Raw genomic sequence first — 17,825 nt, 5'->3', positions numbered from 1 at the left:
TTAAAATAAGAAATATGTGTATCTGAGGGCCCAACTATTTGATTTCTCCTATCTCCCTGAAGGGACCTTTTGTCCTTAGACACAATGAGGCATGTGCCTGTGTGCTCATAGCAGCATCATGTATAATCATCAGAGACTGAAAGCAAATTAAATTCCCTCTAAGACAGAAGTGGCTAAAGTAACTGCTACGTGCAGAACATGTAGCACTCTTTAATGATGGTTATAAAGAATGGCCTAGAATGGTGTGTGTTGATAAAAAAGAATGTCCATGACAGACTGAGTCAAGAAGAAAAAAAAATTTGTAACACAACCTTATGATGTGTCCCCATTTAATTAAAAAGAGAGAAATAAAGAAAGAAAGCATGAGGTAATACTATAGACTTTCTAAAATAGTAACTTCCAAACCCTTTTGGAAATGACCTTCAATAAGAAACACATTTTATATCGCAACTGAGCAGGCCCTTACTGTATGCATGCACTCTGAAATTCTTCTATCCTGTTCCATGTCATTCCATTCCATTTATCAAAATGCTGGTCACGACCCATTAAACTGCTTTCAGGATTCAACTAGTATTTGAAAAATACTGTTCTGAAAGTACACAGTAAATGGATATGAAGGCAACACACCAAGCTGATGTCAGAGGTCACTTCTGGGGGAGGCACTGGGGTGAGGGTGGGGGTCTTCCAGGGAGCCTCCAGCCCTTTCTGTAATACCCGGGTTGTTTTACGATGGACACGTGTAATTAAACATTTTTAAATTGATTTTTTTTAGAGAATGAACAATCAAAATTATTTCGAAAGACAAAGATTTACTGGGACTGAGAAGAGTGGTCAAGAGGTCTTAAGAAAATTTTAAGTTGCTTTGCATAATTGAGTAGTTCAGAAGACAGGCATTCTAGCTAACCATCTCTGTTTTTGTGTTTAGGGCCACAGATGAGCACATTCTTGTGGCAAGGTAGAGTCAAACCCGTGTGATATCCCACTCAAAATGTCATCACAATCTCAGAACTCTGCCACGCTGTGAGATTTTAACTCGTCACCTATGAATGTTAAGTCCACGTATCAAAAACATAGAGTAGTCAACTTACAGGTGATCCAAAAAATCAAACCCTCCAGCTTCAGAAAATGTGAAGTTAATGTTCCTGTAGCAACAGCATCTTGGCCACCTTACACGGTCTGTAGTTCTCAGTATGGATATAGAAAAACAAATACTTACGTTTTAAGAATCATTTCTACAGGAAACACCACTGTAGAAAATTTGACATATGTACAACATGGCCATCTCTGCAGGCTGGAGCAGATACCTCCAGCATTCCGTTTTCTATTTCAGACCTACTTGAATTCTTTCTGACTTACCTTCACATTTTTACCCTAAGGGTAATTTATCAAACATCATCCTAATGTCAAGTAATTGATGCTTAAAAACACTTAGACACAGTGCCTAGGGCAGGTAAATCCTTTGCATTTCAAACATTTAAACAACGTATTAAACGCAGATAAGCTGGAACTGGATAATTCTTAATATGGATTTCTCAACTCAGTAAAGATGCCCATAAAGAAAATGGTACTTCTTTAAACATTATGTTTGTTTTCTTTTTGTGTCTGTGTCCTAAATATAAATTGTCACATGCTTATAATAGAACAGGTTGAATCTTTTAATGACCACATGAAATTTTTTCACTGAATGTTCTGGAAACAATGTTTTATGGTTAAAAAAAAAAACTTTCTCAGAAATCATTTATATAAGAATTATTTTTCAAAATTTTAGCTGTTGCTAAAGCAATGATTATGTTCACACTGAACTTTCTACAGACTCAAGGTAGTATGGAGGGAAGTAGAGAGCTGTTCTTTTTGTAGAAAGCATGCTATAGGTCACACCAAGGAAGAGCAGGCGCAAGAGGAACTGGGGGGCGGCGGGAGGATTCTCTACATCCACATATCTGAAGTCTCTCTTCCATTTTCTTCAGTGTGGATCTGAGGGTGGGAAGAGTCAGAGGTGGCCTTGCGGCTAATTTAGAGTTTTATATCCCTCAAATTTAAGAATGGATGACTTGTGGCTATGACATCTGAAGCTGAGAAAGCAGCTGAGAAAGCAATTTGGTACCAAGTTAGCCTTGAACTGTGAAAAGTAGTGTGGCTGGATGATAAGGACTCAGGATAAATGATAAAATGTGTCTCATTTAGACCTGGAGAAATATCCAGGTGAAAATTTGTACTAATCAAAGGCTACAATCACTTTCAGTCCCTTGATTATTACAAATTATACATTTTTTGATTTTTGGTTTTTGTTTATTTCTGTTCTTTTTGTTTTTTCCTCTGTAAGATTGCCTATTCAGCATTTGCATCAGTAGTTTTAATAAAATTAGTTTTAAAATATGGTACTAAGGGCATAATGACTGTAAAATTTAAAAGTCTGATAGTCTGTTAACTGCATCTAGCTGTAGCCCCGCTTTTCAAAGGTCACAGTATCCAAAGCACCACTGACTCCTGGTGAAAGCCTGACATGATTGCAGGCAAAATTTCTGAGTCTTTTAGATGTTATAAAAGGTGACATTGTTATTTTACTTAGCAGTCTTAAAAGTAAAGGAAAGAAGTCTTGCATCCCATATTGTAAAATATTGAAGTGTTACAGGGTCGGGTTTCTGCATATTATTTCATTGGTAGGTAGGATAAGGATCTTAGCTTAATTTTTTTTCAGAATTTTACACCATTTTTCACTAATACCACTTTTGAAAGAGAAAACCAGGATCTTGACTAACTGCAGAATTTATCATCCACAGCATCTGCAGGGATTGCTGTGTCCCAGAGGAAAGTACGACAGATCAGCGATCCTATTCAGCAGATCTTAATTCAGCTGCACAAAATCATCTACATCACACAGGTCAGCGTACGAGCTTTTTATTTCCTTTTCATCTCAAAAACAAGTTTGATGCTAATATTGTTGAAAACTACTTTGTGGCACTTTCACTTAGAATGAATGCTGATTTTTATCCTCTCCAACTACATATATTAGGGAACATTCTGGCTTAGCAGCAGGGCTGGAAAGGTCATTGGTTTAAAAAAAGCAAATATGGCAGGTTTCCCCTATGGTTCCTAACCTACTCCTGCATTGTCAGTGTCCCATTAAAAATAAACTACAATACAAATGGCCCTTCAGTGTGGGGATGAAAGGGGACAGAGCTGGGTTCTGAACAGCTTCGCTACAGGAAAGAAAGAAAAGGAGTGCCCACTCACTAATCTTGAGAATGCTGGAACATCCTCAGAGAACATCTCAGAGAAATGAAAACACAAGGTCTGAGATTATTGACTCTTAGGCACTGAGGATGCAATCAGTTAGAAAATGGCTATTAATAATTTATAGAAATCTATCTAGTATCTATATATCTAATAATTTACAGAAAGCTATCTGATAAGCAAATTGAATGTTCATTTATCAAAGTTGTCCAAAGTCCTATTGTTAATAAGAAAAGAAATTTTTGTAGATGAAGTGTAAGCATTTGGACAAGAAAGTAGCAAGTATTTTGAAGCTTAAGATTGCACATCTTATGCAGTTCATTCATTCATTCATTCATTCCTTTGACATATAATTATTAGGTGTCTATGATTAGGTGCTACTGTTCCATGCACTTGAAACATATCAAAGAGTGAAACACATAAACATTTCCTCAGTCTAAGATCCAGAGAGCCAATCTGGCGATTCTGTCAGTTGCCAGTTGTGGCAATTCCAATGATACATTCAAGTACTAGAGGGAAATTCCACCAGGTCTGTGGACTAGCTGGGTCCACTGTAAGTCATACTGAGCTATTACACTTAACCTTCCCCCAAAAGCAGACAAACGGACAAAAGATACATACCAACTGGTATGCCACGCTGGCATTAGCAGACTCTAGCAATTGGTGCTAGTTTACAGCCAATGTCCAGTTCTCTGAAAGCCTGTGTATTTCCTTCTCCCCAGTGAACAGTCACTCTGATAAATGGCTGCAGGTCTCTCTGGGCAAGGCTTGAAGGAAAATTTATAGCGTATACTTAACAGCAGTGTTTTGGGGCCCTTCCTAAAGAGGTCCCAGCTTTGCCACTAACCAAGGACTTTGGGTCTTTGAATTGACTGACACTATATGAGAATCCATGACTCTCCACTGTGGCAACAGCAACAAAATCAGTTTTTTTGTTTGTTTGTTTTTTGGTTTTGGAGTGTTTTTCTTATTTGTTTTGTTTTTTGGTGGTTTGTTTTTGTTTTTGTTTTTGTTTTGTCTACCAAGCCTAGTGTTTCTTTTCTGTTGTTTAGATTCTTTTCTGTTGTTTAGATTAAGGAATAATCTAGTAAGCTGACCACCTATTTCCTTTCCAGGAACACCCTTGTCAGTTAACCACCACCAAAAAAAATCTATGGGCCAAGGCATTCTAATTAACAGTACAACTCTCTCACCCTCCATGGTAAATGTCGCTGGTGGTTAAGTGCTGTCATTTGGCTTTTGCTTCTCTGGGGTCACATGATCCTCATCAGAATCCTGTAGTTTCCGTGTTGTCCCTGGCCTACAAAGGAAAGCAACCACAGTAGTTTTGTTTTTGTTTTTTTTTTAATAAAGATTTTATTTATTTACTTGACAGACAGAGATCACACGTAGGCAGAGAGGCAGGCAGAGAGAAAGGAGGAAGCAGGCTCCCCGCTGAGCAGAAAGCCCTATGTGGGGCTCAATCCCAGGACCCTGGGATCATGACCTGAGCCAAAGGCAGAGGCCTGATGACTGAGCCACCCAGGCGCCCCGACCACAGTAGTTTTTAAGGATGCCGGGGCTCCCCTCTCTAATTTATTTCTCACTGCCTTAATGACAGGAGTAGCTTCTCAGTGTTCTTGCTGAACGTAATTGGGGAGTGAGTGTGCAAGTCACATACAGTAAATCTACCCCAACATTCCTATCTCCAGGCCCTTGAATTCCCCCTCCACATAGCACGGAAGCTCTGGCATTTTATCCCTATTAAATGTAGGCCACCACTGAGTTCAAGTTGTGATACACCAACCAATTAAGCAGTTACCTTCAGCTGCATGACTAATACATGAAATCTGAACTGTGTAGTACGAGCACTCATATGAACGAATTCAGCCTGATCTATTGCTATATTTCATTCCCCTTGGCCTAAAACCCTGAGAGCCTACCACACATGTTCTCTGGGTTGCTGCTGTTATATAATAACAAAGTCTTGCAATTATTTTGATAGATAAGCTATTTCCTCTTGGGTCATACTATGTACCAGTTCCCTGAAATCATATTGAGACCTGACCCTAGTAATGGACTTGAGCCTCATTGTTGGGGACCTTATGAAGAATAAGCATTCCTTTTTAAGGTATCACTCCTCATCTGTCCCAGATATGTTTTGTGTAAAGTTTTCAAGCAAAAGAAGGTTTGATATCTCAGACACAGAGTGACAAGCTACTTCTGCTGGCAATGATAGCTCTGAGGGACTTGAATTTCAAGATTGTTACTTTTATCTGGATCCAGCAAAATGTCCCTATTTCAAGTTTTAGGATCCCATTCTTTTCCTAACTTTCACATGAGAAACTTGGCATGGTGTGCATTTAACTGACATTGTAATTTAGCAACCTGCCCAATTAAATTCTTATTTGATTATCAGCCATATCAGTGCTGTGGTAGCAAGAAATAGCAGGTCCTGTTATAGCTATCATGGAATCTCTTTGGGTCTTAGCCTCTGATTTGAACCAAGATTTAAAGGACCCAGGCTTGTCATTTTTCTAAGTGCTTGGATGCACTTTGAAGAATGCCTCCCCTGACTCAGTCCTTGTAGTCTTCATACTGCCTAGCAGTCAAGTGTGGCAGCCACGTGAACTTGCAGGGCGCTTGGTTCAGTTGGCTCTTTATCACGGTGACACCCTGATTGATTGTGATGCCACTGCATGCCATGGGTTACCTGCATCCTCGGTCCTATGGCAAAACTCAGCACTGGACTCACTTCCAGGGAACCATCAAACCATTTGCCAAATCCCATCTGTATTGGTCCTTCTCCTGGGACCTTCCTGGAACTGCTCTGTATCAGCGAAGGTCCAGTTTGGAGACAGAAACTGCTTGGTAATTTCAACAGGGAAGATTTAATATAAAAAATTGCTTAAAAATTATTAATAACATCAGGGTATTATTTAAAAAGGAGGGGAAAAGAAAAATCTAAAGAATGTAGGAAGAGCAGACAAGGAAGTCACTACTTATAAGGCTTGCACAGAGAGCATCCAAGAAAGGAACAAAATAAAAGAGCACAACCTCATCCCAGGCTGAGGTCCAGACCTTATTGGAAAGATCTGAGAAATCCAGTGAGGTGCTGTGGTAGAGAAACTTGCAAGGAAGTCTTCCTCTGGGGGACTGGGGCAAGTCATCCATGGTGAGTTGTCTTGCTGCGGAACTTGCTGGAAATCAGCACATGAGGCTTGGACTGGGAAATGCCCTCTATAGGACCAGAGGAGTCTGTCCTATGGTAGGTGCTGCTCCATGGAACATTCTGGGCAGCTGCCTGCAAGACTGGTGCCATTGAAGTTGCTTGGGAGTGAGCACCGCTTGGGTGTTCCCATTCCAGCTAACCACTCAGGGCTGCAGGACTGAGGCACAAGCCTCTTCCTCCTCCAGCATCCCTCCAGTGCTCTCTCCCAAGAGAGCTGAACATCTTGTCAAGGGAGAAATTCCAGTATCACGTGCAGGGCACTGAAGCGTGGATTTGGAGCTGAGAAGCAACCCATGGGCAGCTGGCACACTTAGCCTAGGGGGCTAGGCAAGGTGCTCCCTTCTTTGGGACCTTCCTGGAACCTACTCACCTTTGAGTTCTCACTGCTTTCCTTTCCCCTTTCCCCCTTTTCCCTAGCCTGGCTCTTATTTATTGCATTTCCCCCCAAACTGGGCATTCTTTTTAATCACCATGAAGACTAGCCTTTTGAAATTCCAGAGTCTGAAATTGATTACTTTTTCCTCCATTTTCTGCTGTCAGCCCTTCCCTTAGGCAATCCCACTGAATTGTCTACCTGATTAAATGAAAGAGGGTGTAGGGGTCCATGGCAACGTGAGGGGGCGTGGAAAATTGTTTAATAAATCAAAACATAATCTGCTATACCTCTGTTGAGTAAAGATATTATATTCAAAAATGCATTTCCATTTAAATGCTGATGCAGAAATATGGGGAAGCATTCTTAACTTTAGTGTTATGGAAATAGCTTTAAATAACTTATTGGTTACTCAATGCTTAAGTACAAAATTGAGAGAAAATAGGCTTTGAAATTTAAATATAGTTTCCATATGCCTGTCTTGCTAATTTTTATATAATAAAAAACTTTTTAATGGATGTATTCCATTTCTTTATTGGATTTCAAAATATGTTAAAGCAAGAATGAAATGATTATAAATATCTTATTATTATGCTCTCACACTACCAGCATAACAAATGATTTCATATTTTTTGGCAAGATGGCATTCCTTGCTACAAGCTCAGATGTAACCATTGTGGGTTTTTTAAAAATGTATTTCCAGAATACTTGAAGGTTTATGACATTGCAAATAGTAAGGAATGTTTCCCCTTTGGGGAACTTTAAATTACAATGCTAACCCAAGTGAATGTGCCTTTCAAATAAAGGAGATAAAAACAAGTCAAAACATTATACTATTGAATTTACTATAGGTTAAAGACCAGGATCAGTTTTCTGTGTCTGCTAATTACAAAGGAAAACTGCTGAAAGTAAACCCGGATCAATAAACAAACAGGCAAACAAACAAATTTTCTGGTCTGCATGTTTATTTCCAAGTCAGACTCCCTTGCAGACTTCTGCTGTGATAACTGCCCTGAGTCGCAGGGCCAGATCCCTCCTGACAACTGCAGATAACCTTACAGAGGAAACTGCTTACTTTTGGCCCGTGGTGGCCTTTCCCATCCAGTTTCCATGGAGACAGATCTTGGAAATCATCTAAAAGCAACTATTTTAAAAGGCAGGATGTTAAAACCCTTACGCTGTCAAAACAGATTTGACATCTGTTTTTATCAAAACTGAGATTGTAATCTTAGGACAGCCAGCTGAGAATGAAATCAGTGGTTAATTTCCATTGCTGGAAACCAAAATCGATCTTTGGGCACATAAGATGACCAACGTATACGTATGTCACCTTTTGGTCTGAGTCTTTGTGTATGATTGCTTAGGTAGAACCCATGCAGCCAGCTTTGAAGGTCTGGATTTAATTCTGTACTTACAGTTTGATTGCTTTGTTAAAGAAATGCTTTGAAAATCAGCATATGGCAACTTTTAAAAATTAAACAGCTGTCTCCTAGAGGACAGATAGAGAGTTTACATGGATCTGCTTTGGACTGCCATCTTAACACTCTCAGCTGTTGCCAACAAAACAAAAAAATGTGGCTGAGAACAGCAATGTGCTTCCCCCGATGCAGTTATGCTAGCTACTGTCATCAGTGAAACAGACTGGTTTTTTCAGGAGTAGATGATAGATGAAACTAGAACCATCCTAATTTCTCTTATCTGGGTCTCCTGGCTACTAATGGCAGGGGGGACAGATTAAACAGAATTGAGGGTGAACCCATGTATCTAAGTGCAGTCATGTTTTTGGCGTTCGCAAATTCTAAAAGAAAGCTTATATTTTGTCTATTTATTTTGATAACAATTTTATATAATTTATAAAAATTTACACAATTTTATAAATATATATAAATATATAATATATAAATATATAATAAATTTATATAATTTATTATAATAATATTTATTTTGAGTTTTTTAGCATTTACAGAAATCTCTTAAGAAGCAATATATCAAAATAGTTTGTTTTTGTAATCAGATATTATATAAGTCACTTCAAATAGCATCCTCTCACCTACTGATGGTCTGCTAACATTCTTGGAGATACTAGAGAGTGTATTTTAGAAAGTATCTGAATATAATGCAAGTTCAAGAAACTAGTATAGAACACAGAGATCAGAACAAAAAACATGAACAAAAAATAAGCTCTTAGATGGGTGGTGAGAGACTTGCCTTTTCTAGAATCAGTTTCTTGATCGGTAATATTCGGGTAGTTTATGGGGCTATTGTGTTAGGGAAGATAAAGTATGTGAAGTTTTAATGTAAAGTATTAAATGGTAGTAATGCTATAGCGGTGTGTTTGCTCTAGGATAATAGTTGTGTTAAAAGACACACTACCTCAGAAAATATCTTTGCAGGTTGCATAATGTTTTTAAACTCTGATTTCCTTACCTATAGACTAGTACCTGCTTTATAAGTTTATTGTGGGGAGAAAAGTGACTTAATACACATAAAGGAGTGATCATAGTAACTGGCACATACAAATCATAGGGATTACTATTCTGTTCTTAGTGTAATTGTCATTAAATATAATATAGTATATTTAATATAATACATTTAATATAATACATTTTCTGCGATTGAACAATGCCTGAGTCATCATTCTGTGTAAAATTTTAAATTCTTCCATGAAACTTTTAAAGATGGATGCTGTGTATAGTGACAATTTTTCCAGTAAGATAAAATAGCTTTCTAATACTGCCCTGTGTATGAATCTTTAGTTCACTGTTAACTTATTCAAGAAAGCTTTTATGAGAATTAATTCAAGCAATCAGGAGCAATAAAAGCAACTTTAAGTTAACGAGAGTTTTATCAAGTTAAATAGCAAGGATTTTTAGGATATTTGAATTAGTAATCTCATACTGATAGCTGCCAGTGTTGGCGTAAGTCACTTTGGAAGGAAACTGAGGACCCACTGGTCTTCACACCTTCAAAGTTTGCTGTGCAAACAATTAGGGGTATCAGAGGCTCGCTTCTGCCTCTCTCGTTGGCAATTAGAATCATGCAAGGCAACAACTAGACGGTCCTGGGCCAACACTGCCCTCTGGTGTTTAATTTTGGGAAGTGGCAACTTCCAGTGTCAAACAGTAGGGCATTACCAAATCCCAAAAGGTTATCTCCAGGCGCTTCTCCCATCCCTTCTCCACTCTTCCTTTGCTAGGAAATTGTGCAAATAACTCTTCTCTTCATTGTCTGGTCCTCCTCTTAGGTTAACCTCATTTCACTTTTGCTAATCTCTCATGCACAAATATATCACGTATACTCATTTTCCTTCTCATCTGTCTTCCGACAATTTGCTCATTAATGCCAAGAAATCTCTCTCTGTCTCTCTCCCTCTCTCCACATTTCTTTATTTCCCTTTTCATTTTATGTAAAATGACAGCAATAATTATGACTATTTGCTGGGGATAGGGAGAGTGATTACATCTGGAACAAGGTACAAGAATGCTATAGTATTGACATAAAAAGAGCTCAGTAGAGATTCAGTGCTGTCAATTTACAGAACCTTTCAGTATAATAAAGGGCTTCAGACCCTTCAGTAGAGTTTTGGTTCCTCTGTACTTAAACCTGCTTTGACTCAAACAGAGTCAAAGGACTGACTAGGATTATAGATGCATTGTAAAAGCACATTTCAATTATGTTGTTTCTCTGCTTATAGCATTACGGTGCTTATTAATGGGTCCCATAGTCTATTGTGTTTAGACTGATGAACAGTTTTTCTTTGGCTATAAAATCAGCTGTTGTGAACCTCCATTGACCCTATTTATTTCTCTGGTACCTTTTATACATTCCCCTGCTTCATGAAACTTCAATGAATAGACATTTCTTGTATTAACCAGGATATGGAATGCTGTATTATACTAATAAGCCCCCAAATCTTTTTGCTTGATACAATAGAGGTTTTATGTCTCACTTAGCTAAAGTTAGACAGGTCAGGTGGCCCTTGTGGCCTTGTGGCTATGCCATCTGGAATAGGTGGAATCCAAGCTCCTTGCCCAGGGTGGACAGGGATGGAGGAAACATACTGGCTTTGCATTTCTTCATCCTCAGAATGACACATATAATTTTCATTGGCCCAAAGTAGTCACAGGGCACCAAACATAAGCTCTAAGAGAGTATTAGAAAAATGGAGTGGGGGTGGGTAAATGATTGTCACTACCATGTTGCCTTTCTTTTGATGTAAACTTTGAATTATTGTCTTGGTTTTTTTTTTTTTATTATTTGATTTGTTTGGTTTTGCTTTTACTCTTAAGAGCACCTACTACCATGTTTTCCTTCCCACTTAGCCATCTTTGTTCTTAGTGATTCTTTTTCATCTCCTTCCAGGTCCTCTCCATATTTTAAACAAACCAGACATTATTTGCACTCTGAAACCCCTTATCATTCTGACCCTATTTCTCTGCTCTCTTATCCTTCTCCCAAACTTTACTTCATCCCTCTGTGCTTTTCAGGATCTTTGGTTTCCTTGTCTAAATTCAACTGCAAAGCACTACAAAATCAATTTTTGAAATCCCCAGTTTCATCCAATCACCATATTTTCTAAGATTTTAAGAGGGACTTCCTACTAAGTTATTAAATCCAGCTCATCCTGGCCCAGCCCCAATGTATGCTCATTCATTTTCTTCTTCTTGACAAAACCGGTCCCTATAATCCGATTTCCCTCTATGTGAATATTCAGGAGCATCCACTGACAGACACAGGACTACGTAGTAATGCAGATATGTACTTCCTGTTCTAAAGTATCAGATCCATCAGGACGAATGCCTTGCTTCCCGTGTTTAGCAAAATTTTAGGCATGACGTAAGCACTAAACATCTGCTAGAATGCATATTTCCTTGTGAAGTCTCTTTTACCAAATTCAATTTATAGGTGCAATGTTGTTGTTATGTGAAAATAATACCAGTAAAATGAAAGAACAATAGGGTAAATAGAAGCAGCCTTTTGAAAGAGAGAAGAGCAACATATTCCTTCTGGATTATGGAATGAAACAAGATCACACCTCACCATGCTATTTGAAGTAGAATTTTTATTCTTTTTTAGTCCGTTGAATTAAGGTTGTTACACTGACCTTCAGTGAATACTTCCTGGGAGTCATCTGTGCAGTGTTAATAATTTGCTTATAATAATTGTTTTCTCATTTTATGCAGCTTCCTCCAGCTTTGCACCACAATTTGAAAAGAAGGGTTATAGAGAGATTCAAGAAATCCCTCTTCAGCCAGCAGAGTAACCCTTGCAATTTGAAATCTGAAATTAAAAAGGTACAGTATTCAACACCTAGGAGTTCTTCTCTGGCTAAGAAAAACACATCAGAAGAGCTAAATTTTATACCTTCTCTGCTTTGTACTTTAAACTCTATCCTCTATTAAAGGATGTTATCATTGTTTTAGTCCTTTCAAGCTGTTATAAAAAAGACACCATAAACTGGGGAGTTTATAAACCTCAGAGGTTGCTCACAGTTCTGGAAGCTGGAAGTTCAACATCAAGGTGCCAGCATAGTCAGATTTGGTACAAGCCCTCTTCCCAGTTACAGGCTTGTGACTTCTGTCCCCGCTTGGCAAAGGAGGCAAGGAAACTGTCTGGGGCCTCTTCAAAGAGCACTTTTTGTAAGAGCACTCCAGGGCTCTGTCCTATGGCCTAACTACCTTGCAATGACCCTGTGACCCTGTCTCCCAATATATTCACCTGGGGGGTTAGGTTTCAGCATAGGAATTTAAGGGGATGCGAACATTCAGACCATAGCACTGCTTATGGTATGAAATTGAGGATGTCTTTGCTTCTGATTTTCTCACCTTTATTTCTGTGGCCGTCATCTCAGAAGCTTAATAGGAAGTTCTTTCGATATGATGACTTATTTTCCTAAGAATAAATGTCTTTAAATATCTTTAATCAAAAAATATAATTTAGCCTTTTTTTTTTAACGATTTTTATTTATTTATTTGAGAGAGAGACAGAGAGCATGAGCAAGGAGAAGGTCAGAGGGAGAAGCCGACTCCCCGTGGAGCTGGGAGCCCGATGTGGGACTCGATCCTGGGACTCCGGGATCATGACCTGAGCCGAAGGAAGTTGTCCAACCAACTGAGCCACCCAGGCGTCCCTAATTTAGCCTTTTTAAAGAGAATTCTATCCCACTATTTTATTAGAACGTTCTCCAACAAGCCTCTAAATTGAGCTGTGCTACTCTGGACAAGTAATTTAACCATCTAAAGCTGTGATTTTGATCACCTACGAGGGTGGAATGAACCACTATTGACCGTTGAACAACATGGGGACTAGGCACTGATCCCCTGCTCCTGCACAGCTGAAAGTCTTTATATATATATATATATATATATATATATATATATATATATATATACATACACATATAAAATTTATTCATGTTAGAGAGAAAGAGACCATTAGCACGTGCCAGTGAGGGAGGAGCAGAGGGAGAGAGAGAATCTCAAGCAGATGCCCCTGAGTGTGGAGCCAGCCTTGGGGCTTGATCTCATGACCCATAAGATCACAACCTGGGCCACAATCAAGAGTCAGACACTTAACCAACTGAGCCAGCCAGGTTCCCTGAAAATCCGAGTATAACTTTTGACTCCCTAAAACCTTAACTAAGTGCTCACTATTCACCAGAAGTCTTGCCAATAGCATAACCAGGGGATTGACACACATTTTGTATGTTATATATTATGTATTGTATGCTTACAATAAAGTGAGCTAGAAATAAGAAATATTTAAAAAAATCACAAGAAGGAGAAAATACATTTACAGTACTATACTATAAGAAGTCCACATATAAGGGGCACCTGGGTGGCTCAGTGGGTTAAAGCCTCTGCCTTCAGCTCGGGTCATGATCTCAGGGTCCTGGGATATTGGGCTCTCTGCTCAGCGGGGAGCCTGCTTCCTCCTCTCTCTCTCTGCCTGCTTCTCTGCATACTTGTGATCTCTGTCAAATAAATAAATTAAAAAAAAAAAAAAAGAAGTCCACATATAAGTCGACCCATGCAGTTCAAACCCATGTTGTTTATGAGCCAACTGTATTTTAAGCTTCTTTCCATCTTCGATATTCTATAATCTCCTAGACCTCGGGTGTTAGTAAATATTTCTGTTCACATACACAAAATCGAAATCACAGAGAAGTTAAATCAACCAGACAGAAGGGAAATTATTTATCTCTAATGAGCACAACTTGATGACAAGAAACCCCTTTGTCCTGGCTGGCAGCCATTTCCATACATCCCTTGGAGGTAGTCACAAGCTCCTGTCCCGGAAAGACTTGAGGCCCAAGCAGTTTGGGCCTCCTCCCATTTTAATTTATCTATCTTTATCTATCTCTCTATCTGTTTGTCTGTCTATCATCTGTTTTATCGTCTTCTTAAACTTTGAAATAGTCACATGGCCAATGAACTTTTTTCTTTAAAGTTTGTCCTGTCCTGGATCCAGGCTTAAGCATAAATATACTCCTTATTCAGGCAGTACGATGGACTCTGGTGAGAAATGCAAACAGTGCGTTTGCTCTGTTGCCTTCCCTCTGTGGTGTCTGCAGCTACACAAACAGGAGATGGGAAAAGAGATAGCAGTGGCAGGTAAACAAGACAGAAAGCTATCTCATCAGAGATGAAAGAGCACAATTCCTTTCACGGGTTGTGTTGGCAAATCAGGCCCAGAAACAAAGCTCGAAGAGCTCGAAACAAGTGGGTGAGACTGCGGATATTTGTTTTATGATATTCACATATTGTACCGTGAGTACCAATAAACATATTTTAGGAAGACAGAGGCTCAAATCTCCCATGAAAATATTACGTGTTGCTAGGTTTTAATATTCTTATTAAAATGATATACAGAATAATCCAGTTTGTACACAAATTTATTTTAATAGAAATCCCAGCTTTAAGAGATGAAAAGTGCCCACAGCAGAATGTCTGATGCATAGAGGTGCCTCCAGCTCTTCCCCAATGCTGTGATTTTCCGCTCATGCACATCCTTAAAACAGATCGCTTGCTCTTTTGTTACTGAGGTATACTGGTTTGCATCCCTCCCTTGCTGTGTTTCTTGTCTCTCCTGATAGAAAAAATATTCTCTTTCGTTAAAATGGCTCCGCCTGCCTTGGTGGCCTACCCCTGTACAGTGGCAGCTTCTCTTAGAGCACTTACCTTCTGTCCTTGGTTTGGGGAATGAAAATGGATTAATGAGGTGGTAGAGGGCATTCAGGGAGCCTGGGTGAGGGAACCCAAGGGGGCATAGACTTAGCCTTCTTTTCACCGACGTTTAAAGGCAGTTTAAATTCTCCTGTGAGGAATGCTATGGTCCCCTTCTCTGATAATTACAAGCTGTGGTTCATACCATCATGGTGTTTACCCTCCTGATCGTGGAGGCAGGCCTCGTTTTCTGTGCGGAAACTGATCTTCTGCCTGGAATATTAACATGCTTCCTACTTTCCACCACTGAACTGAGAGGCCAGCTCCTCCATAAAACTCTCCCTTGATTTTCCCTGTTGAGAATTCATCTCCCCTTTCTCTGTGCTTCAGGTACTTTTTCACTGTATTGTTGTGGGTTTTTTTTTTTAATTTTTAAAGTTTTTTAAAGATTTTATTTATTTATCTGACAGAGAGAGACAGAGTGAGAGAGGAAACACAAGCAGGGGGAGTGGGAGAGGGAGAAGCAGGCTCCCCGCTGAGCAGGGAGCCCAATGCAGGGCTTGATCCCAGGACCCTGAGATCATGACCTGAGCCGAAGGCAGATGCCCAACGACTGAGCTACCCAGGTGCCCCTCACACTGTTATGTTTCAAATAGCTTTTTATGTAGCTTACATTTTTGTTGCCCCCCAAATCAGTGGGAGTGTTATATTCATCTTTGATTACCTGCAGTCTTGCACAGTGCTTGGCACACGATAGAGCTCAATGTATGATCGTTGAATACAGAATATATTCTATGTTAACAAATAAATTCTGTGTAATATAGTCTATTTTGGGTCTCTTCTTTATTGATGTATATAACATATTATATGACATACATTGACATATACCATATTTATATGGATATAAAAAGAAGCCCTCCTGCCCTCATTTAAACACAAATGAGAAGCGTCTGTGGCCTCTGTTTTTCTCCTGTTCTGGTCTAATCTTTTGTTCGTGACAATTTTTGTTAGAAATGGATTTTTATCCCCAGCATAATCTTGGTGGAGTGGACAGTTAGTCTTTTTGACTAATAGTCACCCACCCCAGGGCGTGGAAGAAGCAAGCAGTGATAGTTCATAAAATGCACTTGATTTTCACCTTCCCCTCTGAAACTTGTCCTGAGATCCAGGGAGTCCATGTCTCCAGTTTGAGGAATCATTATGGGGTGATTGTGCCTTCTGATGAATGGCCCGAGACCCAGCAGGATATACCGAAGAGTGAAAGAATAGAAAAGCCGTTTCCTAAGAAACTAAGCTCTTCATTTATGACTTACCTAAGCTGATCCTCTGTCCAATCTGCTCAACCTTGGCTAAAAATTGTGAGGGGAATAAAATTGTATAGTGTTTTGGGAAACTAGGATTTTCGGCATGGGAGAGAGGAGAAAGAGAAACAAGATGGAATATATTAATTCAAATTAGAATTGGAGATCCCAGTATGAATGAGTATGGATTCATGATAAATCTTTCTTAAAAATGCACGTATATCCTAATATTTTTGCTAAGTCGTCTTGAAACTAAGGAAGCAACAGTGACCTCCCTTAGCACTCGTGCCTTCTCGGAGGTACGGCTGACTGCCGATAGAGCTAGAGCAGGGACTAAATTAGGTGGAATGTCTTGACATAATAGGTCGTGTAGTGAGGATGCCATCAAGGATTACTGAGGATGTGTCAAAAGGACTCAGGCACCAACTTCAAGAGGCTCCCACTGGCTAGCTATTGGATAATTAGCGCATCGGTAAGAATAATGACTGCAATGGATTGAAAGAATTAACTAAAGTTTAAATCTAAGAGTTCATGACAGAAAAAGAAAAATCCTTCATTAGTTTCCTTTGGAGGATGCTAAGTAACCAACTCTTTTCTTTGAAAATTATTTACAAAAGGAACGAATCAAGCATTTATTGTATCCTTATGAATTCTATCCCAGAGGTAACTAAATGGATGAAGGGGAAATTTCTTATTAAAGTAGTCCTTCAGCTAATAAGAACTAGAGGAATAAAATAAACATTGCCGTTCTGCAGCCTCTAGTGGAATGATGGATCAAGACATCACCCCAGTGGCTTGCTAATGTCCCAAAAAAGAGGCAGCCAGACGTTGTACGGCTCCTGATGCATGTGCAGTACCATCCAGGAAGTATATTTGCTAAAGGCTTGGATCTGCATCCGAGGAAGCCTCCCAACTGTGGTTTTTGGAAATAAAGTCCCTGGAACACGACCACACGCCCTCCCTCACGTATTGTCTGTGGTCACACTCACCACCACGTAGGCACAGTTGAGTGGCCATGACACAGACTACATGGCCTGTAAATCTGTCAGTATTTCCTATCTCACCCTTTACCAAAGAAATTTACCAGCCCCTGCTCTACCTCAAGCTACGCACGTGTAGCAGATACATGGGACGAGAGAACATGTGAAATGACACCATGGAGATAAGCAGGAAATCCAGACTAGGGAATCGTACAGGAAAAATGACCCTTGTTCTTATATAAAGAAATTGCAAGGAAAGACGAGCATTTCTCTTTGGTTCCTAAGCTGTACTTCAACTCAGATCAGCAAGGTCAAGCTTACCTGATTCAGGAGCTGGCAATCTCTAATTCCCAACTCCAGGTTTCTGGCTCTTTTCCAGTTAGCAGATTGCTGCTCTCTTCATGCTTTAATTAATGTCTCTTGATGCACATAATAATTATGCTTATATTTGCCTAGCCCTTGTCAGGGCCCCATGGAGGCATCATAAATCAGCAGTGCCCAGCGCGAACCTGTTTGGACCGGTGGAGAAGATCCTAGTGCAGGGCTCTTCCGCCCATCAGG

General features: G+C 39.5%; 1 protein-coding gene across 8 annotated transcripts in view; it reads left to right on the top strand.

Annotated features, from left to right (window-relative positions):
• Nucleotides 1–17,825, top strand: part of NEK10 (NIMA related kinase 10) — a 238,958-nt gene that overhangs the window by 202,337 nt on the left and 18,796 nt on the right. For 6 of the 8 annotated variants that reach the window (XM_013057173.2, XM_004754325.3, XM_004754323.3 and 3 more), the window contains 3 exons: nt 926–955; nt 2,781–2,881; nt 12,002–12,112. In XM_013057173.2, the coding sequence (XP_012912627.1) occupies nt 926–955; nt 2,781–2,881; nt 12,002–12,112 (242 nt within the window). The remainder of the gene's footprint in view (nt 1–925; nt 956–2,780; nt 2,882–12,001; nt 12,113–17,825) is intronic. The other 2 variants (XM_004754326.3, XM_004754324.3) reach the window with 1 other exon arrangement.

The sequence above is a fragment of the Mustela putorius genome, unplaced genomic scaffold, assembly GCF_011764305.1.
Source record: "Mustela putorius furo isolate JIRA1106 unplaced genomic scaffold, ASM1176430v1.1 tig00003834_pilon_pilon_pilon, whole genome shotgun sequence".
Taxonomy (NCBI): Eukaryota; Metazoa; Chordata; class Mammalia; order Carnivora; family Mustelidae; genus Mustela; species Mustela putorius.
Note: the sequence above shows the minus strand (reverse complement) of the source record. Positions and strands in the feature narration are given on the sequence as shown.